Source organism: Gekko japonicus, unplaced genomic scaffold (genome assembly GCF_001447785.1).
Source record: "Gekko japonicus isolate JY-2015 unplaced genomic scaffold, Gekko_japonicus_V1.1 scaffold835, whole genome shotgun sequence".
Lineage (NCBI taxonomy): Eukaryota > Metazoa > Chordata > Lepidosauria > Squamata > Gekkonidae > Gekko > Gekko japonicus.
Genome location: NW_015175997.1, coordinates 603243 through 629582, shown reverse-complemented (window position 1 = coordinate 629582; position 26340 = coordinate 603243). Strand labels below are relative to the sequence as shown.

The 26340-nt window shown below is 44.6% G+C and overlaps 1 protein-coding gene across 1 annotated transcript in view; it reads left to right on the top strand.

Moving 5' to 3' along the window:
- Positions 1-26340, top strand: part of MYBPC3 (myosin binding protein C, cardiac) — a 102267-nt gene that overhangs the window by 31549 nt on the left and 44378 nt on the right. The window contains 10 exon segments of the mRNA XM_015426398.1: positions 1804-1921; positions 3023-3071; positions 7419-7463; positions 12811-12867; positions 15281-15304; positions 16503-16669; positions 17476-17608; positions 17884-17886; positions 18476-18600; positions 20528-20633. Coding sequence (XP_015281884.1) covers positions 1804-1921; positions 3023-3071; positions 7419-7463; positions 12811-12867; positions 15281-15304; positions 16503-16669; positions 17476-17608; positions 17884-17886; positions 18476-18600; positions 20528-20633 — 827 coding nt within the window.

Below are 26340 nucleotides of genomic sequence, written 5' to 3'. Positions count from 1 at the left end.
AAAACATAAAAACCAACAATAAAACTTTCTTCAAATACATTAGAAACAGGAAACCAGCCAGGGAGGCAGTGGGGCCCTTGGACGACCAAGGGGTAAAAGGAGTATTGAAGGATGATAGGGAAATGGCTGAGAAGCTAAATGCATTTTTTGCCTCCGTCTTCACTGTGGAAGATGAGAAGTGCTTGCCCACTCCAGAACCACTGATTTCAGGAGGGGTGTTGAAAGACCTGAGTCAGATTGAGGTGACGAGAGAGGAGGTCCTAAAACTGATAGACAACTTAAAAACTGAAAAATCACCAGGCCCAGATGGCATACATCCGAGAGTTCTGAAAGAACTCAAATGTGAACTTGTAGATCTCCTGACAAAGATATGTAATCTTTCCTTAAAATCTGCCTCCATTCCTGAGGATTGGAAGGTAGCTAATGTCACTCCCATCTTTAAAAAGGGTTCCAGAGGAGATCCGGGAAATTACAGGCCAGTCAGTCTGACGTCGATACCGGGTAAATTGGTGGAAACCATTATTAAGGAAAGAATTAGTAGGCACATAGATGAACAAAACCTATTGAGGCAGACTCAGCACGGTTTCTGTAAGGGAAGATCTTGTCTCACTAACCTGTTAGTGTTCTTTGAGGGGGTGAACAAACATGTGGACAAGGGGGATCCAATAGATATTATTTACCTTGACTTCCAGAAAGCTTTTGATAAAGTTCCTCATCAAAGGCTCCTAAGTAAGCTCAAAAATCATGGGATAGAAGGACAAGTCCTTTTATGGATCAAAAACTGGCTAGTTCATAGAAAACAGAGAGTGAGTGTAGGTGGGCAATTTTCTCAGTGGAGGGTGGTAAGCAGTGGGGTACCGCAGGGATCAGTACTTGGTCCACTGCTTTTTAACTTGTTCATTAATGATTTGGAGATGGGAGTAAGCAGTGAAGTGGCTAAATTTGCGGATGATACAAAGTTGTTCAGGGTGGTGAAAACCAGTGAGGATTGTGAGGCACTCCAAGGGGATCTGTCAAGGATGGGCGAGTGGGCGTCAACATGGCAAATGGGGTTCAATGTGGCCAAGTGCAAGGTGATGCACATTGGAGCCAAAAATCCTAAATATAAATACACATTGATGGGGTCTGAACTGGCAGAGACTGAGCAAGAGAGAGATCTTGGAGTTGTAGTGGATAACTCACTGAAAATGTCGAGACAGTGTGTGACTGCAATAAAGAAGGCCAATGCTATGCTGGGGATTATTAGGAAGGGTATTGAAAACAGATCAGCCAATATAATAATGCCCCTATATAAATCAATGGTGAGACCTCATTTGGAATACTGTGTGCAGTTCTGGGCACCACACCTTAAAAAGGATATTATAGCTTTGGAAAAAGTGCAGAAAAGGGCAACTCGAATGAGGACGTCCTTCTTCACCCAAAGAGTGATTAACACTTGGAATTCACTGCCACAGGAAGTGGTGGGTGCTACAAGCATGGATGGCTTCAAAAGGGAATTAGATAAGCATATGGAGCAGAGGTCCATCAGTGGCTATTAGCCACAAGGTATAGCTAGGGGCTCTGGGGCAAGTGATGCTCTGTCTTCTTGGTGCTTGGGGGGGGGTCAACAGTGGGAGGGCTTCTAATGTCCTGGCCCCACTGCTGGACCTCCTGATGGCACTGGTATTTCTGGCCACTGTGTGACACAGAGTGTTGGACTGGATGGGCCTTTGGCCTGATCCAACATTGGCGTCTCTTATGTTCTTATGTTCTTATGAATAAACCTTAGTAAAATGGTCTATTTATTTCTTCCATTTGCTGTAGGTTTACATCTTTGAAATGAACATTATCGAAGCAAAAATGACTTACGCAGGTGGTTACAGGTGTGAAGTGTCTACTAAAGACAAGTTTGATTGCTGTAATTTCAACCTCATTGTCAATGGTAAGGTGTCTTGGGCAGGTGTCTTGTATAGCTAGAGCAGCTGCACTCTTCCTTCACTGCATGTTGCGCACTTTTCTTTATACTAGCTGACAAAGCTACATATTAATACAAGGGAAAACGTTAACTGATGAGATTCAAGGATTATTACATCTATCTACTGAATCTTTGTTCCACCCTTCCTCCAAGGAATTCAGAGAGGCATATATGGTGTGTCCCCCTTTTACTCTCATAACAGCCCTGTGAGGTAGTTTACATCAACTCTAAATGTTTACCTAGAACTCTGAATCAGGGTAATTTTATAAAGTTTGTGTAAAAGTGTTTCCACCATTCCTTTGCTCATACTTCTTAATTTAAGCTTGACCTCTCTAGAAGCTGAAATCTTGAGCTGTCTAAACAGATTGGTAGAGACTGGGACAATAGGCAAGCCTGTGTTTCTGGCAGCCATATTTCTACAAGCAGAACCTGGCTCAGGGGTCACTAGGCCAGCAAAGGTTGGCACAGTATACTTGTAAGGAAATGGCCAGTGATACCTCCTGTTTTGAGTGCCTTCCCCCTGAGAGAGACGGTACCAGTAAGAAATTGAAGTTACTTAAGTTATTTTCACCTGTCTGCAATGCAGTTTATGCAGTCTTCAGCTGTGAACACTGCAAATCTCTGCTGTTCAAGTGACTTTAACATCTGTTATCATAGAGTAAATTAGAAAGGATTGGCATTTGAGATTAAAATAAATAAGCCTTTCTTTTACCTCCCAAAAATTCATCTCAAGATCTCAGTGCTCACTTAACCGGGAAGTAAGCACCATTGAATATACTGGGACCTACTTTTGAGTAGACATGATTAGGATTGCACTTCATGTAATTAAGAACCAAGTTGGATTTCTAATTCAGCTTTCAGATAAAATGTAGGTCTTCTGTTTGGTTGAGTGGTTTGCAGTCTCTCTCTTCATTTCACTTTGCTGTTGAATCTTCACTTTCCAAAAGAACAGTCAAAGTATAAACCATGAAAATGTCAGCAGGCAGAGGGGGAGAGTGTACTGAATGTGTACTGATTGAAGCTCTTTTCATTGCTTTATTCTGCTTTTTCTGTTTTGTGCCACCACAGAGGCACCTGCAGTGGGAGACATGGATATCCGCTCAACATTCAGGCGGGGGTGAGTATAAACACAAGTGGCTTAACTGTCCAGAGTATGAGAGAGAGAGACTTTTACAAATGCCGTTGCTAGACCACATACTAAATGTATTCTCAGAGGCCACTCTGTTTTTCAGAAGCACAGCAGAGGTTGGTTCTGCTGCCAGGTTTTGGGGATATTTGCTTGCAAGAAGAGGTTGCATGTGTCTACTAATGCACACAATGATACTCATTAGGCTTACCAAGTGGCGGCGGGGGATCTGCATGTCTTTTCAGGATCCCTACCGCAGGTACGGCGATACGCGTTGCACCCGCCGTCGCCAGGATGTGACGCTACGCGTCGCTCTGGCAATAGGACTCCAAACAGCCGTGTTGTCAGAGCGACACATAGCATCACATCCTGGCGACGGCGGGTGCAACGTGTATCGCCGTCCCCGCGGCAGGGATCCTGTAAAGACATGCGGATCCTCCGCCGCCACTTGGTAAGCCTAATACTCATATGGATTTTCTTAGGTGTTTGAGCCAGTTTGGTGTAGTGGTTAAGTGCGCTGACTCTAATCTGGGAGAACCAGGTTTGATTCCCCGCTCCTCCACTTGCAGCTGCTGGACGATCTTAGGCAAGCCATAGTTCTGTCAGAGTTGTTCTCTCAAGAACAGTTCTGGAAAGAGCTCTCTCAGCCCCACCTACCTCACAGGTTGTCTGTTGTGGGGAGGGGAAGGGAAAGGAGTTTGTAAGCCACTCTGAGACTCCAAGTGAAGGGCAGGGTATAAATCCAATCTCTTCTTCTTCTTCTTCTTTTTAGATTACCAACAGGCCTGGGGGGGGGATGTCCTTTCCATTTAATAGAGGCTTAATGTGTAGAAATGGACTTTTAACGGCATGGAGGAAAATAACTTCACCTGTTAAATAACATCCCAGTAAACCTCTATTAAAGAGACAGGATATTTTTCTCCTGACCAGTTGGCAACTTGGCAACCATAATTGCCACCTGCATCAGAGAAGGTGCACCCCTGTCCAGATAGTAAAATGTTGATATGGGTTGCATTGGCTAAATTGCATCTGGACCTTCTATTGAGCCTAAGTGCATGTAGTTCCCAAGGCAGTACTAGGAACTAGGCACACAGTTCCAGTTACTAGCACAGGCATCCTGCTAGAGGACACACACATGCAATATGTGTTGTGGTGCGCGAAATGCTGGCTGGCACGTCAGTGCCCAAAGGGAGTTAGAGTACCCACAGAAGACTGGAGTCTAGAACTTAGGTGCAAACACACAGTGATTTTATTCACACCCAGCCTCACCAATATACAGTTCTTAGTGTCAAAGTGCTCCGCTGCAATCATTCCAAGTGATAGGAAAAAGTCCACACTCTGTACATATATACAGTCTCTGGCCAATCAGCACACAGCTGATGCAATCCAGGTGCAATGCTCAGTGCCAGGCTGGACTGCCTTGAACTGGTTATAGCCAGCCTCCTTGCAGTCACATGCTGTCACTAGCTGTCACTCACTCTGACACTAGATCAAACTCATCTAGGCCAGCCTTACCAATACAAGTGAGTCACAACAATATGTTGTTGTTGTGTGTAGATACTAATCTGGCAAAAAAAAATTATTTGGACCTATTTTTCTCTGATCTTCGTGTCCGTTGAGATTTTTAAAAATTGCTTCTGAGAAATAAGAATAAGCACTGCAAACAGATACCTACAGATAGAATGTTACTTCTGTGTACGCGGCTGGCCTTTGCTATATAAAAGCCCTAACCTAGAACCCAGGAGGATTAGTCATGTCTTCCTATTGATCCATACTCCCTACTGCCGTCTTTGTTGTCCTGTATTTGAAAGGGATTATTATTCATCTCCTGGCTGTGGCAGCTGGTGGTGAAAAGGACAACATTTAAGATCCCTTTCTCCCAGAACTGGGAAAATGAGTTTGAGAAGGATGACACTTGAATGAGATGCAGACAATGGGACTCATGTGGCTTAAATGAGCCAGCACTCAGGCAGCACACATTCCAGATCTCCTGTTTCTGCCCCCCTCCCCCATGTCTGGGGGTGGGAAATTCTTCCAGCCATCTTGAAATGTTACATATAACTTCAGTATTGTCCATCATAAACAGGATGCACAATTTAAATTTGAACAAGTTATACAGAGCATAAATCTGACAATGATAAAGCAGTCTTATTGACTGAAACTCAGTAAATGAAATGTTTAATGAGAAAACACATGCCTCATACTATTCAAACCTGCTAGATTTTAGAACCTGTAATATTTCACTTATGTAAAACAGTCCACATTTTTACAACAGACTTAAGAGTGCTTAACATACTGAGATGCGTGATTACTGACGCAATGTTAAATATTTTGGTGTAGTGGTTAAGTGCGCAAACGCTAATCTGGGAGAACCGGGTTTGATTCCCCGCTCCTCCACTTGCACCTGGCTGGATGACCTTGGGCAAGCCACAGTTCTGGCACAGCTGTACTTGAAAAAAGAGCAGTTTATGTCAGAGCTTTCTTAGCCCCACCTACCTCATAGGGTGTCTGTTGTGGAGAGGGGAAGGGAAAGGAGTTTGTAAGCTGCTCTGAGACTCCTTCTCTTCTTCTTCTATTTTGAACATTCAAAAGATGCATAACCAGGGGTTATTTTGTAGAAAAAGAGCTACTAAGCTATTAGCATAATAGCTCATTAGCATATGCCATGCCCCCTGACATCACCGGAAGTGATGTCAGACGGGGAACCAAAAGGGGGGGAGGCATCTTCAAAAGCCTCCACTTCCCTTCCCCAGCCGGCCTGCGGGGAGAGGGGAGTGAAGAGAGAAGTGGTTTAAAGTTTAAACCCTTTCTCACTAGAGTTGGGCCACAGAAGGAGGAAAGAGGGAAGGAAAGAGAGAGTAGACGGAAGGAAAGAGGGAAAGAAAGAGAAGGAAATAAGGAAGGAAAGAGGGGATAAAAAGAGAGAAGGAAAGAGGGAAAGAAAGAGAAGGAAAGAAGGAGGGAAAGAAAGGATAAAAAGAGAGAAGGAAAGAGGGAAAGAAAGAGAAGGAAATAAGGAAGGAAAGAAGGAAGGAGGGATAAAAAGAGAGAAGGAAAGAGGGAAAGAAAGAGAGAGAAGGGAAGAAGGAAGGAAAGAGGGAAAGGAGAAGGAAAGGAGAGAAGGCAAGGAGGGAAAGAAAGAGGGCAAAGAGATGGGGAGAGGGAGGAAAGCTCTCCCATCCCCCCATGAAGCCCCCACCACCACCACTCCCGCGGGTCCCTCACTTACCACGATCAAGAACTTCCCCAGGCCACAGCTTCAGCATGGGCCCCGGGAGGCCGGTGACAGGCCTCCTCAGGCCTCCCACGGGCTGCAGTGCTCCAGTGTGGGCCCTGGGAAGCCAGTGATGGGCTTCCTCAGGCCTCCCACAAGCCGCAGCACTGCAGCGCGGGCCCCAGGAGACCAGCGACGAGCCTCCTCAGGCCTCCCATGGGGCACAGTGCTCCAGTGCGAGCCCCAGGAGGCCTGCAACGGGCCTCCTTAGGCCTCCCACGGGCTGCAGCACTGCAGCGTGGGTCCCAGGAGGCCGGCGACAGGCCTCCTCAGGCCTCCTCAGGCCTCCCATTTGCCGCAGCACTTCGGCGCGGACCCCAGGAGGCCAGCGACGGGCCTCTTCAGGCCTCCCCCAGGCCACAGCGCTTCGGCGTGGGGAGCTGGGGGTGGGGCTTGCCGCCGCCACCATTTGTGCCAGCTCCTGGGCTGCCAGAGCAGTGCTCGGGCGCGCTCCGGCCCCAAATGACTCCTGATACCATTGGTTATTATTATCATTACTAATTGTGTGGTACTGTTTCAGATTGTTTCCATTATATATAAATACACTTGATTGTCTTCTGTTTATATTTTAGGGGGCTTTTTGGCCCATAAACTCCTGAAATACTCTTGCTAATGTGCATTCTGTATAGTTTCTTCATAATAGCTGATACTGCTGAAGAGAGGCTTACCTTTGGGCAGCCCAATCCTATGCATATTTACTCTGAGATAAATCTTGCAGAGTTCAATAGGGCTTGCTTCCAAGTAGAAGTGCAAAGCACTGCAGACCTCAGTCTGGCACAAAGTCCCAAATTCATTCTGTAGGAATCTCATGTTAAAAAGATCTTATGCAGCAAAGATACCAAAAACCTTGGAGAGCCTCCACCAGTCAAAGTAGCTATCAGATATATTGATATAAATACACAAACGTACACCTGAATGATTAACTCTTTTGCAAATGTGCTTCTTTTAGACACAAGAGGTGCTTCCCTGTGTAAGTTGGGGATTTGGAAAGGTTAAAGATGTTAGAAAAGTAGGCTGGAGGGTCTTGTGCCCATCTGACTTCAGTCTGTGATTGTGACCCTTAGGAGCATTCTGGGAGGAGGGAGACGGATGACTGCAGCCCTGTCCAGGTAGCCTCCTTTATCTCAAATACGAGACATAGTCCTCATAATGAACAGTCTCTCCATTGATTATTTAAAATTAAATGTCTATGGCCTGTTATGAACAATACATATGTCATGATCAACTAGCTATAATGCTACCTGGAGCGGTAGAATACAGTTCCCTGAGAAAGCGGGTTGCCAGCTTCTGGATGGGGCTTGGAGATCTCCCAGCACTACAGCTGATCTTCAGACTACAGAGATCAGTTCCCCTGGAGGAAACGGGTGCTTTGGAGGGTGAACACTGTGGTGCTGTACCCATCTGAGATCCCTCCCCTCCCCAAACCACACCCTCCCCAGGCTCCACCCCCCAAAATCTCCAGGAATTTCCCAACCTGGAGTTGGAAAGCCTATTTGGAAAGCATGTGGACGTTCTCTGCACTCTCCTGTTTTCTGTTGAAATTAATTGACTGCATCAATCTAATCGAAAGTAATCAAACATCCACAGGGCTATTAAAAGCTGCCCTTCCCTTCTATGCAGATATTGAAAAGCCATGGCTGATTCATGGAAAATGTATCATCGAACAATGATCTGTTTCTTTAGCAGTTCACATCACTCTGAGTACAAATATTACATAAAGTGACTGCTTTTTTGAAGGCAGAACAGAATCTCTGCATAGCAGAATTCTATGGTTTGGCTGCTTGAGCAATAAGGTCACATATAGGCTTGTTACTAAGAAACAGGGGTTCTTTATTGTGAGAGAACTCCTTACTAGATAGGAAAGGCAAAGTGAAGGCTTTGTGCTATCTGTCTCAGCTGGGATGGAGAGTTGTAGAAAGCATGTCCAACCCTCATGGTGGAGGTGAGGAGAGAGGGGGAGGGGGGAAGTGACCAGAAGGAAGGGACCCTGAGGCTGTGTTCAGATGGGCAGTTTCATCCATTGCCATTGCTGTTCCCTTATGGATTTTTTTTTGCCCCCCGGAGGGGATTTTTATTACATTTTCTATAAACTACAAACTACAACGAAAAAATAGGGAGGGAACATCTACATCTATGGAGAAAGGAAAGAAAACCTCTACTAACTAAAACCCCAAGTATAGGAGATCATTACATCAGCTTATATAAGTGTTAGTCTAAAATGCTTACATTACATTGAACATAGTTGATTAAGCTAAATTATGTATCTTTTTAACCATTTTAACTGTTTAAAGACAACCCTAAGAGCATCATTTATATAACATGCTTTAAGGCACCATTCAGAGTCCTTCAGCCTTCACTTTGCTTTATCTTTTCTAATCCTCAATTGATATTCTCGTTTAGGGGAATATCCCTAAAACCTTTTCTGAAGCAGCATCCTCACCGGAAGACACAGAGTCCAGTTCACCACTAGATTTGCTGTCATCTTCTTCTTTAGCATCCTCTGCTGGTTCTCCCAGTTGCAATCTCAGGAACTCACGCGCTTTAGAAACAGAGTAAATTTTTTCTTTTTTGTCTTGCAGTTTGAAAATGATGCCTTCAGGGGTTAACCATCTGTAGGAAATGCTGTTTGTTTGTAAAAAAAAAAAGGATTAAGTCTTTATACTTCTTCCTCTTCTTTCTTATTTCAAATGGGATGTCTTTTAAAATCCTGATGGTGTTGCCTCCCATTTTCAGGGGTGTCCCTGTAGTTGCTTTCAGGATAGAATCTTCGAGAATCTAACCATTATCTCCCCAGGCAGATTATTTTTCTTGACATAGATGGAATAGGCCCTATAGACCACATCCATTTTGCTTATAAGGTATTCCGCTTGTAAATCTGTAACTGGAGCTAATGCATCGCTCAAAAGTTGTTTTAGATTCTCGTCTTTTACTTCAGGGACCCCTTGGAACCGGAGGACCAGGTTAGCTTTCTCTATTTGCAGTTGTAAAAGTTGAGATTCATCCGAAGCTTGCTTCCTTTTCAGCATTTGCACCTTTTTCTTGACTTTTTTAGAGTTGGCATCTATTTCCTTTACTTTCTCAGCTGTTTGCTCCGTCTTTTTTGTAGTTTCAGACAGTTGGAGCTGCTGAGTTGCAAAGTTCTGGTTTAGAGTTGTCAGCTGCTGATTGATGTTAGTCATCTGATCCAGTAGAGGGCGCAAAGAGTCCGGCAAAAGTTTAGAGAACTCAGTGGTCTCTTCCGGTCGTGGGCTCATGCTCCCCAGTGGTTTCACTTTTCCCTGTTTGTCTCTCCGCTTTTTTCCACGGCATTTTAAGTTGCCGGTGTTTCACTTTCACTCGACTCACTGTTCATTGTTGGTCATACGACCTCACTCAAAATGTGTTTTAAACGCTCAATCTCCAACGCTTGTACCAGTCAACGGCTCTAGTTCCATTCAGATGCGTAGCAGCAGGACAGTCAGGGCAGAAAAGCGCCTCAATTCCCCAGCATCGCGCTGGTGAAGAGGCCACCCTTCAAAAGCCCCATGGCTAGGAGCCTTTCACAAAGGCTCTGGGGGGGTAATGAACAATCATCCCCCCTCCTATCCATTAGCGCGCAGATCGCACCCCTGGGAGGTCCAGGAGATGCGTCTGCCAGCATGTCACCATAAACCAGAAGTCCCATTATGGATTTAAAGTGCACTATCAGACAGCAACATCTGTCATGATGCAGTCATCTGAGCCCCCCCCCCTTTGCTGCATGTTTCTTTGATACCTGAGAAAGTCCGGTCCTGTTGATCTGACCTGGTTCCAAAATGGATTTCCTGCTGTCTGATCACTCTGTTGCACACCCAAGCTGTCAGGCAGGTCTGACTGGTCTTTTGTTTTCCAGCCGCCATTTTGTTTTACTAGTTAGCGATGAGTGCATAACTGCATATACGAATCTTTCTCTCACCCCCTCCCCAGGGGCTGCTCAAAACTTTGTTTTCTTTTTAAAAACTCTCAAAGAAAAACAGCTTTTTCTGTCAGTTGGGAAAGGGGTAAATTGAAAAGATTAGAGGGAGGATGGCAGTGAACTCCATATCCCAGAAATCTCAGCAAGTTATCGTGTACATGCTCAGAGGGCAAACTTTTTTTAAAAAAATGGCCAACTACCCCATGAACTACATATCCCAGCAGGCTGATCAGTGCTTGTGGGCATACTCCAAGGACAAACGTCTTTTTAAAAAAATGGCTGACGGGCTGACTCCCTGCCTGCTGCCATCTGATCATGTAAAAGTGCTTTGAAGAGTGCTAAAAGGGGTGAGTCTGATTGTGACAAAATAACCTGGCTCAATTAGAGGCGGGGCAACAGCGGGTTGAACTGCCCATCTGAACGCAGCCTGAGAGTAGCTTTCTGAGTAAGAAAGGGACAGCAGCGAAAGTGGACAAAGGAAAGATCAGAGAGTACCCTATCTACCCCTCTACTAACCCTCTACTACCCTCTAGTACGCCAAAAGACAGAAATAGTCCATCTGACTATATTAGTGAATCACAATGCAAAACTCAAATTTAGTCCCAGTAGGCATTCTGCACTCTTTATTCCTCTAAGCATTTGGTCAAAGGGAGGGGGATGGGCATAGCTTATTTTTATACCAATTCAATGAATGATTAATATACAGAGCTGTATGAATTTCTGTCCTGCTGGTTTCTTACACACTGAGTCAGTGAGATGCACTGAACATAGAATGAGTTTGGATGGATCCCCCGAACTCTTTTCCCAAGCATGATTAATTATACTCAGTGAAATCAGTAAGACTTACAAAATTAGAATCGTTTTTGAGCACATCTAATACTGAATTAATTATTGGATAAACTTCAAAGCCCTCACTCCTTAAAAGAATGTTTTAATTTCCACTTCAATTGTTTTTCATTTTCAGAAATATTTTAAGTGTTTGTTTTAAACATGTATGTTTGAGTCATACTGAATGTTTTATATAAGAAGTGGCATGGGTGTCTGCAATCCCCCCCCCCACTTTGTCAGCTGGTCCTATCATTGCACTCCCTAATTTGACAAGAGTTAATCGCAGAAAATGTTTAGCGTTGGGTGAGGGCAAAAGGACAGCAAAGACAGAAAGAACTACTTTGAGACAGTACATGTTGGTAAGACCTGAAACAATAACTGGGGGTGCCATACGATAAATAAATAATAACTGGGGGGGGATTAAAGTCTGTTTTTTTAAAAAAATAATCCAAAAGATGATGGGTCAGGTCCTACCATTCTAATCACCATAATGGGGAGGCTTCCTCTGGAGGAAGTAAGAAGCCATAGTTAGCTGTGTGAGACTTGTTGCTCTAGGTTTTATGAAAACCTTTGCCTATTTTTAAGGAACTATAAGTGATGGTGGAAAGAAACTAATGTTGTGGTGTATCCTACAAGACTCGTGGATCCAAGAAATCCATTGACTCCATTAATGTTCAGCTACAGGACAATAACTGCAGAAGGGGAAATAAATGTCTGTGATTGGTTAGCTGGTGCAGTAGAATTAGACATTTTGTATAGTTATTCAGCAAATTCACAGGGGAGGAAAGGCAAAATCAGGGTGTGGTTTTCCTATGCTGAGCCTGGAAGAGAGCCGTTTTCTCCTGCCTTGTTTGCTCTTTCTCTCTCTGTCTACATGGAATAAAGTTAGTGTGGCATTTAATGTCCATATGTTTTCTTACATGAAAGATCTTCCCTCAGCTCCCCCCATCACCTCTACAGTATCGAAGGAAGCAAACACTAAATGCATTTCAGCCATTAGCTCAAAGATAGCATGCTGTTATTGTTTGTAGCCTCCAGGTGGGGCCTGGAGATCTCCTAGTATTACAACTGATCTTCAGATGACAGAGATCAGTTCGCCTGGAGAAAATGGTTGCTTTGAAAGGTAGACTCTATGGCATTGCCCCTTGCTGAGATCCCTCCCCTCGTGAAACCCTGTGCTCCCCAGCTTCCACCACCAAATCTCAAGGAATGTCCAGCCCAGAGTCGGCAACCAAAACTACTGTAAACAACAGATCAGCAAGAATATAGGCGAAACAAATCCATTTTTAAATACTGTGGGAAGGGTCCAAGAATTTATGGGAAACCTCTTTAGCGATCACCGCATGGAGGTATGTGAATCGTCCACATCATTTTGTGAAGCTATTGGTCCTTTCCGCACTAGACCTTAAATCCTCGTTCAACCCTGTCCCTGAACTTACATTCTACACTACACTCGAGTTCACCCCTGTAATTATTTTGGGGTATGTTTTGTTTCCACTTTACATTGAAGTCACCCCAGTTTTGCCCCACACTTGTACCGCGATAAATTGAGAGATAAATGCAAGGTATTGTGTTGGGAGTTGAACTCTGATAAAAGCAATGCAAGTGTGGAAAGGACCATTTTCCCCTTTCATGTGACTGCATTCTGGTTCTGTACTACTTGCCATTGATGTTGTTGCTTCTTTACTGTTCAGTGTGGATGGACATGAAGAAGGCAGAGAGTTGGATTTCAGTGCCTTGCTGAAAAAGAGGTAAGTGAAAATTCTCATTATCTAAAATCCAATTTTAAAAATAAGTTTCTAGCCTTTAGGGTTAGCTAGGGAATCTTGGGCTGCGGTCACACGGAACAGAAGCCACACAAGTGAGACGGAAAACAGGCGGAGTTTCCGGGCGCGATCTCACCAGCACATCTGGGAAGCGTAGCACTCCCGTGGCACAACCGAGGTTTCCAGCCGAAACTGCGTGGCAAAAAACTAGTACCTCGGAGGTACTAGTTTCCGGAAACTGCGGAGCAAGGGCGGGCGTCTGATCGCGTTTCCGGTGGCATCCTGCGCCCGCCCATGTCCCCTTGCAAATAAGGTGTGTTTTTTTGTCCACGTCTCTGTGGATGCGCACACGCACCCAACGGAGCATGCGCATTCATCGTGTACACACACACAAAAACCAGTTTGCCGCGGCGCGCGCTTCTTCGTTGTGCGCCGGCTTGTCCTGTGATCAGCACCTCTCCCTTGCCATGGAACCTCCACGGTACCTCCACAGGACCTCCACGGGAGGTCTGATCGAGTAACTGCGCAGTAGTTTACCCCAGGGCAAACAGCCATGCTTCTCCCCCGCAGTTTCCTGCCCGTGTGACCGGGGTCTTGGAAATCTTTCTAAATAAATCACATGGCCCTTGGAATGGTCAGGGAGTCTCTGATCCTGTAGTCTTATTGAAGCTATGTATGATGGCAGAAGACTTATCCCTGAACATGGACATTTCTATTGTGTAATGAACTTACCAGAGCAAAGTTCTAGTGTAGGAAAAAATAATTATTGCCTTTTGTTGAGAGCCTTCTTCATTTGGACATCTTATGTTTCTTTCCTTTTTAAAATGTTTCCTCTTCTCTTTCTTGTCTGTTTGTGTCTGCCTGACAATCTGCCTGTCTGCACCTTGTTCCACTCATGCATCTATATCTGGAAAACTTCCTTGGTATTCCAATGACTGGAACAGAGAGTAAGATGTCCTTTTAATTCCTCTGTAAAATGCATGGGATGGATGAGGTAAAATGGTTACAGGATTTGGACAAATCCTCCCTTTAATAGCGCTTGGAGCACCGTTGAGTTCAGCCACTTGAGTTGATCACCTCCAAACATTATTTTGAAACAGCTAATCTAGATGAAAGAGCTATAAGACAGTTTGCTTTCCTGAAGGTTCTAATAATTCATCTGAAGGCTGTTCTAAAATTAGCACAAGATCTTTGTGGTTTCCATGCTCTAGAAGCGCTGTTATCCAAACTCAGTCATTCAGAGCTTTGAGTTACCTTAATTCCATCTGAGCCTCATTTAAATAATGTTTATGTTACAGAGCTGTAGGATCCTATCCTACTCCAGTGATACAGGTTGTGCATTTGCTCAGCTGCACTGGTTTGAGTGGTTTGTTGTTCACAGTTTAAGCCAATGGACCATTAACTCATGCAGTGTTGTTCCTAGGGTTGTCAACCTCCAGTTTGATACAAGGGCTGTGGTCACACTGGTGGCTTGGCGCGATATGGTGCCGCCCAGAGGTCATTTCGGGGGGGAACGCAGTTCCCCCGGGTGAGGTGCAGGGGGCGGGGCACATGACGAAGCCCCGCCCCCTGCTTCCGGCCACCCCGCTTCCAGCCCTCATTCAGCCAGGAGGAGGTAGGAGAAGAGGGAGGGTAAGTTGCTTCCTCCCCGCCTCTCCCCACCCCTGCCTGCCTGGGGCCAGGGAGGGCCTTCGCGGGGCTTCCTCGCACTCCCGCCGGCCTTGCAGGTCCACCGCCGGGCCCCTGATGTCAGGGGGTGTGGCATATGCTAATGAGTTATGCTAATGAGTTCCCCTAGGTCTTTTTCTACGAAATGACCCCTGGTGCCGCCTCTAATTGAACTGGTTGAAAGTGTTGCGGGGCATATCAGCCACACAGCACACCCTGCTGCAGGTTACCCATGGACATCCCATGGTAAAGTAGTGGACTGGACCCCTGACTGCAGTGCTCTCTAGGGAACATGTGGGGAAAGGCAGTCCCTTAGGTATGTAGGTCCCTGACCATGTAGGGCTTTAAAGGTGAGAACCAACACCCTGAAATTAATCCGGTATGCTATTGGCAGCCAGTGCAATGCCTTCAGCACAAGGCTGTATGTGCTCCCGCTCAGGGCTGGTATAAGGTGCAAAGGGAAGCTATATACAGTATGATACTACAAAGAACTGGATAATAGTGTATATATATGTGTGTGCTTGTGTGTATGTATGTGTGTCTGTGGTGGCTATAGAAGGCTAGCGAAACATGGCTATAGAAACATGCAGAATGTTTCTGCATCCTCTGAATATTAAAGCCTGCTGAGGGCTAGTGAAAGCTGTTAACACTAATACATGTTGCCCTTTTCTTGCTCATGGGGATGCTGCATGCTCTTCCAAATGCTTCTATGCATCGTTCTCAAATTCAGAAGCTTCTTGCGCTCAGTAAATCGGTAAGCTTTCCAGGCTAACTCCTTTGCTAACATAAATAAGTTTGCAAATGAATGTAGATAGATGCTCCTGCCTAGAAGATCTAATATTTAGCTATTTTTTTTAGTCAATGAGTAATTAAGTGGTGAAATTTGCTGGCAGTGGATGTAGCAATGGCCACAGTCATAGATGGCTTTGAAAGGAGGTTAAGACATGTTCAAGGAGGCTTGATCCATCAATGGCTACTAGCCATAGTGACTAAAGGGAATCTCCCCATTCAGAGACAGTGGTGGTGGAAAGTGTTGTCAAGTCGCAGCTGACTTATGGCTACCCCATAGGGTTTTCAAGGCAAAAGGCATTCGGAGGTGATTTGCTATTGCCTGCCTCTGAGTTGTGACGCTGGTATTCCTCAGTGGTCTCCCATCCAACTACTAACCAGGGCCAGCCCTACTCAACTTCAGAGATCTGACAAGATCAGACTAGCCTTGGCTATCCAGGTCAAGGCTCAGAGGCAGTAAACCTCTGAATTACCAGTGCTAGGAGGCAGCATCAGCAGAAGGTCTTGGCCTCTATACCCTGCTGTTGGCCCTCTGGATGGCTTTGTGAATCAATTCCAAGTTCTGGGAATTCCGGAGAAAGGCCTCCCTTCAATAACTATTTGTCTCACTTCTGAAGGTGGGACTACACAGAGAAGGTCCTCATATGAAGATTTTAACTGATGGGCAGGTTTATGTGGAGGAAGGTGAACTTTAGCCACATGTGTGTCTCCATAAATGGTCACAGTTATCACTGTGGTAGAATGCTATGGGCATGGTGCGAGCACCTCTTTTGCTTACTGGATAAGGCAACCCCAAGATGCTGTCATTCTTCCTCTCTCAAGAAAAATAATAGAATATTTCTTGCCCTGTATCTCTGAATGTCTCATATTTTTGGCCTATTTGGCCTCTGAATGTCTTATATTTTTGGCAAAGAAAGAGACTGGTTTTGTTGTTAAGGAACCAGTCTGAGTATCTGAAAATATATGCTCACTTGTTGGCTTTGACATATCACTGTTGTTTAACTTTCATCAGAAAATCTTTCAGTGTCACCCAGTGAGACAGCTAAATAAATTTTTGTTTAAATACACAGAGGAATTCATGCTATAGAACCACATCCTGATTGCTAGCCTGAAGGCAGTGTTGAAGCCCCTTCTAATATCATGTTGTATTCCTCTTTCACCAGAAGTGATACAAAAACTGAATCACAGCCAGATGTTGATGTCTGGGAAATCCTTCGGAATGCTCCTCCATCTGAGTATGAGAAAATTGCGTTCCAGTATGGCATCACTGACCTGCGAGGGTTGTTGAAACGCCTCAAACACATAAAGAAGGAAGAAAAGAAAAGCACATGTAAGACAAGATTTCTTTTCTTTGTTTTTCTTTTGTACGTGATGCGTGAAACATCTCTCAGACCTCTTCTTCATGGAAAAACATCTCTGATAGCCCATTACAAATTCTTAAATCTTTTGTCCAATTTTATTTATTATACAATAAAGAGAACTGAAATCAGGGAAGGAAGGAAAACTATAAAGGTTCCAGGAGGAAAGAGAGGTAGAAATTTTAGAGGAGATAGATGCTCAGAACTTGTTTGCACTGGATTTTACTATAAATCAAGTGGTTGATTTTATCTCTTTTGAATATCAGTAGGCAGACATTCCTACTAGAAAAGTAATGGGTTCTATGCATGGAGAGGCGGACTACAACATGCTGAACAAGTCACATTTATTGTAGCACACACACAAGACAAATACTGGCCGGCAAGGGCCAACTATATACACCCACCCCAGACACACCCACAGTCCTATTGGAAGGTTTAAAAGTCCCGCCAGAGGTCCGATTGGAGGACTAAAGGTGGCCTAGGATCCTTGGCCCCTATTGTTTTAGGAACCAAGCTGGGGACGGAGGACACCGACCCCTATTGGTGGTCTGCAGACACAACACTATTAAAACTCAATATAAAAGAAAGCCATTCAAATCAACCGGCCATCAGGTATTAGCTAAGCAAAGGCTGTTGTGTGTTAAACTTCTGTGTAGACAAGCCCTACAGGAGGATGAAAAAGACAACCATAGCAGTATCTTTGTTTCCCTAATCAAAGTTACAGTGTGAAACATTTGAACAGGACATATTTTGATTTGGTAAACCCTTTTCACCCTAGCCTTCCTCAAGAGACTAGACCCTGCCTACCAGACAGACAAAGGCCAGAAGATCAAGTTAACGGTGGAACTTGCTAACCCAGATGATGAAGTGAAATGGCTAAAGAATGGGCAAGAGATTCAAGTGAGCGGCAGGTAACAGAGATAAAAGCAGACTTTAGAAATACATGTGGGAAACTATATCACTGTGGAACAAATGGATAGTTCTGCCACCATTTGGGGGGGGGAGAAGAAAAGGGGGACATATAAGAAGGGAAGGGGAGAAAATGATACATGAGTTCTGAGGAAAACAGCTGTTAGTGTGAGAGACTGCTAATCAATATGTCAGTTTTCACAATTGTCTGATTTTCTTCTCCCTCTATTCAATCTCTGCACTTGGGACGAAACCTGGCCAATGATCCCTCCATTAGCAAGTAAGTTTCTTCCTATGCCTTCCTCTTTCGCATGCAATCAGTGTTTCTTTCTTACAATATAGCGGTGAAGTTTTTGTATACTAAAGCTTTTATTCTACCTTTTTTACTGATTTATTAGAAATTTTTCTTATTAACAGGTGGGAGATTATGTTTGTGGGGTCATCTGGCTCTAATGATTGCGACTTCTGACTGACATTCTAGAATAATGAAAGCCTTTAAAGTAGTAACATTCATGTATGAACCATAAACTCAAGAGAATCATTTTGCCACATAGTCAACCTGGGCTTAACCCTGGTGAATAATCTGTCTTTTCAGGGCCTTATAAGTACCTATTTGCACATAAATATTGTAGGTCAATGCTATTTCTTTGCTCATATTCCAAGAAATTCATATTTTCCTTAGGAGTCTTCAGGGTCATAGGTGGGCATATCATACATCTTCACCCATGATCCAGACAAGGCTGGGATAGCTAGTCAAACATTCTCCCTCCTTTCTGAAATGACCAGAAACAGTGCAACCAATCCCCACCCCCAACCTGGATACCAGCTCTCTTGTTAATTATCTTTGGGTTTGTTTTGCATTGCCGCAGATATATTTTTGAAGCCCTTGGAAATAAGAGGATTTTGACCATCAACCACTGTTCACTGGCTGATGATGCAGCTTATCAATGTGTGGTTGGTGAGGAGAAGAGTTTCACAGAGCTGTTTGTCAGAGGTGAGCATAATTAGCATTGATGTGATGGGATCTGAGGATCTCTTTGCCTTCAAATATATGTTTTGAAGGGATGTGAAAAGCTTCCTGAAAAACCCACATCCTCCACTTATTCATGCTTTTTTTCCTTTCTAGCCTGTCTGCAGTCTTTGCTGCTGCTTTGGTGCCTTTTAAACTGATAGGGCTTCCCCTCCCCTCCTCTATCAGTATGTGATCCCAGCCAACCAGGGAACCCAGCATTGATGAGCTGACCACATGGAGCCAGTTAGATTGGGCTGTATGATGGTGTCAGTGAGGGCAAGTGAAGCAATTGCCATTATTGTGCAGCATTCGTCCTGCCGGAATGCACATCTAATTCAGAACAATAGACAAGAGTCTTTTTCAAACATTGAATGTAGGTAGAGTCAAAGTGTAAGGGGGAAGGCGTGGCCCTCCAGAGGCAACTTTTCCCCCAGTCTGAGCATGTTCATTTCACTGTACAGATAGAGCTTGTGCCTGTATATGTGCACCACTCTCTCTGTATACTTGGGAACCCTAACAAGCATGGTGCCTGGTGGTATGGGGAGATCCTTGTATGCATACTATTGTACGAACAGAGGACCTATTCGTGTACTTCATTTATACCCCTCCTTTCTCCCCAGTAGGATTCAAAGTGGCTTCCATCATTTGCCTGTCCTCCTTTTATTCTCAAAACAACCCTGTGAGGTAGATTAGGCTGAAAGCGTGTGACTGACCCAAGGTCACCTAGCACACTTCCATGGGAGAGTGGAGATTTGAATCTGGGTCTCCCAAAGCCTATTCTGACACTCTAACCATTACACCACATCACACACTAATCATGATCCACTGAATGTGCGCAAATGGGGGGGAGGGCAGAGCTTGCCTTTGTAATGCCATCCCCCAGCACATTCATTTGACTCACAGGGAGCATCTGAAAAAGTGTGCATTCTGACGAGTGTCGAAATGCCATCTTTTGATGCATGGAAGTTTCCTTGCTGCAGCTCAGAGTAGTAAAACAGGAAACATCAGGTTGGTTGTCAAGGCAACGGACATTCTCTCTCTCTCCCTCTACTGCAAGTTTTCGTGCTCCTTTGAGTGCACTCTTCGAAAAAAAGTGCTTTTTGAAAAGACAAAAAAAAAAATTTCTGAAGCTCATCTCTGCAGTTCAGCTAAGCTCTATTCAGATCACCCTTCTGCCACAAACCCCAGCTTGGAAGAAGGGTAGAATGCAAATGAAGCATGCGAGATAAGGACTATAACCTATGTCAATCTCACAGACTACTAAAACAGGAGCACTTCAAAAATGAAGTGAGCCTATTCCTGAACTTTCATTAGATTTCTTTATTACCTGCTGGGATTTGACAATGCCATTCTTTGTTGATTTGAGCTGTGGTTCCTTTCTGTGTATTAGAAGGGAAAGAACTGGTCTGCAAAGCCGTACCTGTCATTCTCCCCTTGCAGTTCTTTTGCAAGAGAAGGGGATCACTTCCTTTCTTCTTCCTTCACAATTTCTACCCTTTCTGTCCCTTTCTGCCAGAATTGTCTTGATCTAAATTTTGAAAAAGCAAAACTTAGGCTCTCTGTTTAGTTCTTGGATTACACAATAACAACACTATCCTAATTATAATTGCACCGTTAAGTGTGCTAAATTTCTGGTTAATAGTTGCAAAGAATGAAAGGGGAGATAACTGAGCAGGCCCCTGTTTAAGAGTTTCTCAGATAAGCAATGCATAAGGTAATTCAGCATCACAAATCCATTATTCCTATAAACAGACCTTTCAGCAAGAATTCCAGGGGAACAAGGAGCTGTTTTCCTTGCCTTCTGGGTAAAGGAAAAGCATACTGCCATAGCTGAACATCAACCGAAACGCAATGGGAATTGGTTGCCCTCCGTACCCCCTCCCTCAATCCATTTGCTTTTACATTCTAGAGCCTCCTATACTGATTACTCATCCTTTGGAAGACCAGGTAGTGATGGTTGGAGAAAGAGTGGAGTTTGAAATTGAAGTGTCTGAAGAAGGGGCTACTGTGAAATGGTAAGAAAACAAACAGGATATAGGATTTTCTGTTCCCTGTAAGAGTTTAAGATGAAGGAATAACTAGACTGAAGTGCCACAGTGCTTGCCACCTCTTGGAGTCAAGCAATGTTCACAGAGTCCTAGTTGTTTTCCACATGGGAATTGACTTGGCTGGTTTCCACACTGCAACTGGTGATATAGCAGAGCTTCTGCGTGGTGCGTTTCCTTGAATTTTCTCCCCATTTCCCCCTACAACTGCCATTCCTGCAGGACTTGGATGGTATGGATTTTTCCATTCACATGGCTGCCACTCCAACATTGCCGCAATCTTTCCCAAAACATCTCCACAAAGCAGGTTTGGGAAAGATCACAGGAAAGACTGAGAAAACCTGAGAAGTGCACAGAAGCCCTGCGATGCTATGGGGAAGCAGGGGAGATAACCACTTCCCAACAGCATGCTAGACAGGCAGACAACCTGAAAAGTATGCAGAGAGTGATTCAGCTAAGCATACCTTAACTGAGGCTGCTTTGTGAGAGGATAGAGTCTGAGCCTGCTGGAGAGTGGTGTTTCTGTCTGAGTCTGTTTGGGTCTTTTGTCTAGTCTGTTGCTCACTGAGCAATGTCTTTAAGCGCGAAGCTTGAGGTTTTGTCCCTGGGCAAGTCCGGACATGCCCGGCCCTGTCAGGGCTTGATACACTACACAACCCATGTGTCAGTGATCCTAATTGCACTGAGTCAGTTGGGCTAGGAGAAAGAACCCAGGAGAGAGCTGCTGGGAAGGTGAGTGTTTTTTGCCTTTCCTAAACTGCTAAACTATTGTGGAGCGTTAACTGAGGCTGCTTTGTGAGAGGATAGAGTCTGAGCCTGCTGGAGAGTGGTGTTTCTGTCTGAGTCTGTTTGGGTCTTTTGTCTAGTCTGTTTCCTTATGATATGAGCAAGGTCTGTTTGCCTGGGGCTGATTGCAGGCCCCACCCTCTGCTGTTGCTGCTGGGAGGCAGGGGCTGTGGGCCTCTGAACTGCCAGGCTCCTCCTAGGCAGAGGTGTGAGCCTTTGGCATGAGCTGGGCCATTAGCCTGGGGATCAGACCTGAGACCCCTGGGGATCAGGCCTCCGATATTTTTAAACTACTAGGCATTTATGAAGGTAGAAAGCCAGCAGGGACTATCCAGTGTTTTGCAGAGAGTGCCACATGTACGATTATCTACCCACTGGGTGGAAAGCCTGGGTGTGTGCTCACTGCATGGAGCTCGTGGCTGTCAGGGAGCAGGTTCATTCCCTTGAGGCAGAGAGAGAGGGGGGGTTGGGGAAGAGACCCTCAGGGACTTACCTAGCGCTGCCAAGTCCCCCCGGGGGGCAGAAATCCCCCCGCCCCAGAGGCCCATTTCCCGACGCCAGGGAATCGGGGCCCGGGGGGAACCCCACCCCAGCGTACACGTCACAGGGAAGTGACGTTATGGCTGGGCACGCTGGGGGCGGGGCCACGGCCATACAAGGGAAAACTCTATGGTTTTCCCTTGTATGGTCATGGCCCCGCCCCCAGCATGCCCGGCGTAATGACGTCACTTCCCTGTGACGTGCATGCGGCGCGCCGGGAGCCACCCCAGAGTCCCCCGCCGGCAAGGTAAGTCAGACTTGGCAACCCTAGACTTACCAGAATAGTCATACTCCTCTGCTGACAGCTCTTCTGCAGTTGTGGAGCATGAGAGTCTCAAGGCTGGAGGTTGTTGGTCTGAGGATGAGGGATGTGATCCCTTAGAAGGGACCCCTTCCTTGTGTAACAGATCGATAGCATCTCATTCCAAGGATACCCCTGAGGTCCTGGGGGGAGGTTGGCTTCTGGTAGTGGATGATTCAATCATTAGGAATATAGAGTGTGGGATCTGTGATGGGCATTTTGACAGGTGACTTGCCTGCCTGGTGCGAAGGTTGTGGGCATCACACACTGTCCAGATAGGTTGATAGTGCTGGGTAGGAGACAGCAGTCATGGCGTATGTTGGCACCAATGACACTGGGAAATGTCTTGTGGTCCAGGAGGAAAAATTTAGGTTACTAGGCAGAAAGTTAAAGGCTAGGACCTCAAAGGTTGCATTTTATTTATTCATTTATTTTACGATTTATACTCCGCCCTACCCCGTCGGAACAGGCTCAGGGTGGCTTACATGGGATAAAATTCACAATAACGATCAAAAGTTCATAAAACGTTTTAAAACAATTCGTTAAAACAATACAATGTTAAAGTGCTAGCTTTGTTGTTTGGTGTCGTAATGATGGCATTACCGCATGAGTGCATTCCATCGTTGTTTAGGTTCCAGTTCACTGATCTTCCTCAGATGTAGTCAGCACACCTAGGCTATCGATAACCAACCAGAGACCAGGCTCTACAGGCTGTTGCAGTTGTTAACAGTGGGGCCACCGCGTCCACACATATAGCCAGCTAGACAGGCACAGATCAAGGGTCTCGATGCAGGGGTGAGAAAATGGTGCCAGGAGGAAGGGTTTAGGTTTGTTAGGCACTGGGGCTCTTTCTGGGACAAGCTGAACCTGTCCAAAAAAGAAAGGCTTCACTTGAACCCAAAGGGAACCAGGGTGCTGGCAATTGATATCAAAAAGGTGGCAGAGCAGCTTTTAAACTAATCCCAGGAGAAAAGCTGACAGGAGCTGAAGAGCCTCCAGTTTGGAACAAGGGATGATTGCATAAACACCCAGGGTAATATTGATAGAGGCATTATAGAACTTGGGAGTGAGGGCATGATGGTGGTGACTAAGGGACAGAGGGAAGCGAGGGTTACTGGAGAGGGAAGCACATTATAGGTGTCTATATGCCAGTGCTAGAAGTCTCCAAGCCAAGATGGGGGAGCTGGAGTGCTTGGTATTCAGTGACAATTTAGATATCATAGATATTTTAGAAACATGATGGAATAGGGCAAATCTATGGGATATGGTCATTCCTGGGTATAAGCTCTGTAGGCAGGACAGGGAGGGATGGGGTGGTGGTGTGTTGTACATCAAAGAGGGCATAGAATCAAATAAGTTAGAAAACATCAAAGGAATTAACTCCCCTACAGAAGAGATATGGGTGGAAATACTGAACCCTAAGGGTTACCATCACCCACCTGATCAAACCCTTTGTGGTGCACGCCCCTGTAAGACCCAAACCAATTGGGAACAGTGACCACAATGCTATTAAGTCCAGCATTCAGGTCAATGGAAACTTACTCCTAAAGTCTACAGCTGTAACATTTGATTTCAAAAGATGGAAATTTACAAAAATGAGGGGAATAGTAAAAAGGAAGCTGAAGGGGAAACACAAGAAAGTCAAATCCCAACGCTTGGAAGCTATTTAAAAACACACTAATTGAAGCCCAGGTAGAATGCATTCCACAGGCGAGGAAAGGCACTGCCAAGTCTAAAAGAAGGCCTGTGCAGTTAACAATACAAGTCAATGAAACTATAAAAATAAAGAGGTTTATTTTAAAAAGTGGAAGGTCTGCCCCAATGAATTGAACAGAAGGGACCAAAATTCTAGAACTTGAGGGCATCCAGTGAAGCTGATGGGCAGTAGGTTCAGGACAGACAACAGGAAATACTACTTTATACAGAGAGCGATTAAAATGTGGATTTAGCTGCCAGAGGATTTAGTGATGGCCACATAAATAAACAGTTTGAAAAGGGGATTAGATACATTCATGGAGGATAAGTCTGTCAATGGCTACTACCATGGTGACTGAGGGGAACCTCTACATTCAGAAGCACTAATCTTCTGAATTCCAGAGCCAGGGGGCAACATCAGAGGAGGACCTCAGCCTCTACGCCCTGTTGTTGGCTGTCCAGGGTAAGTGGTTGGCCACTGTGTGCGAGAGGATGCTGGACTAGATGGACTATTGATCTGATCCAGCCCAGCTCTTCTTCTGTTCTAATTCCCCTGCCTCCAAGGCAATAAGCAGAAGAATGGGGGCACCTACCTCTCTTATGGCAAAACAAATATTGGTTTCATCTAGCTTTTTCTCACATTTATTTTTAAAGATAGAAATACCTAAAGGTTGTTTCTCATGAAATGGTTTGCCTGCACAGGTAATTGTGTAGAAAAGGCCTGTAACTATTGCTTTTGTAATGACGGGCAAGTAAATTTTGGCCTTGTTCTAGGCATCCTTCATGTGGCTATAGCAAAGTGTAACCCATCCCTTATACTCTCTTTTGTATGAGACTTTCATGTGCTTGTTCACATTTTCAAGGACAAAGTGAGAAACTGTTCTTAAATATCTCTTACTTACTCAAAGGCATGTTTCTTATCCATTCTTTGTGGGTGGGGAGGGACCAAGAATGTAAATGTATTCACTCTAGGCAATACAGCAAAAATATACACTTGCCATTTAGCATTCACTTAAGGATATCTGAATGTGTGGGGTGCTCTGGTGGGTATCTAATCCTTCCCAAAACTCAATGCAGCTGCTACTATCTGATCCTGTGGCTCAGAGCTACTCCCTGAAATATAAATACTCATTATAGACTATTGATATCTGTGGAATGGAAATCAGACAAGGGTGAAAGTGCAGCTGTCCTAGCTTTATATGGAGTTGGAAGCCAGGGGGAGAGACCTCTCAACCTCACAATAAATCTCTAAAAGAGTCAAGTATCTTGTTATTGGGACCAACCAAATCACCACAGAATAGTGAATGCAGGGCATTAGGGTGGGTTTTGATGTGCAGTTGGCTCTTATGTGTTCAAAAGGAAAAGTTCCATCTCTTTTTCTTCATCACAAGAACTTCTGGTGGATCTGGAAAAATGTCTTGCACCTGGCAACATCTTCTCATTTCCATTTTAAGAAAACAACAGACCACAGAGTTTAGGCTCTTCAAATAACCCTTGAAACAACTTTTCCCCTCTGTGTGTATGTGTGTGTGTGTGTGTGTGGTTTTTTTTAGCATCCAGTCCAATGAAGAGGTCTGAACAAAAAAGCTTCTGTCCAGTATTTTGTGATATTTCCATTGCCCCCCCCATTTTTTTTTAATCCATTACTGTGTTTGTTCCCTGGATCAATGCAGCCACCTACAGGTTTTGTATAAAATAATTTAGTAACCAGCATCACTCTCCCTCAATTCAAAAATGCCAGAAATGATTCCTATTCAACATCAGGAGTAGGTAAGTACAAATATAAATATCCTCATGGGAGAATTGTCACAATTCAGAAGCAAGTTAAAATTCAATTACAATAACATTCAGTCCATTTATGTTCTGATAGCTTCCTATTAATGCTACATTCAAATTTCATTAGCAATAATTGATTCCTCCCCATATTACATCTTCTAGAATAAAATGATGTCCATTTTTTATGAAGGAGCTGAGAAATGACTGATTGCATCAAAACCACAAAGGAAATCAATTGGAGCCCTATTTATCTATGTTTGTGATGCATATTATTGTTCCATGCCCCTTACATTCTCCAGAATGTCGTCATGCCTCATTTGTATAAAATTGCTCACAGGGACAATCCTTTCCTCATGCCTAGAGGTTAGGGACATAGCTGAACCTAAGCTATGTATGGGGCATGATAGACCATGAGAGAGGCTGCACTACTATTGAGCTATGAGAAGGAATATAAACCAACAATATTGGATACCTATAGGGAAAAGGACGGAGTGGAGTTGACCCGGGAAGAGACGTTCAAATATCGTTTCAAAAAGGATGGGAAAAAGCACTATCTCATCATTAACGAATCTACCAAGG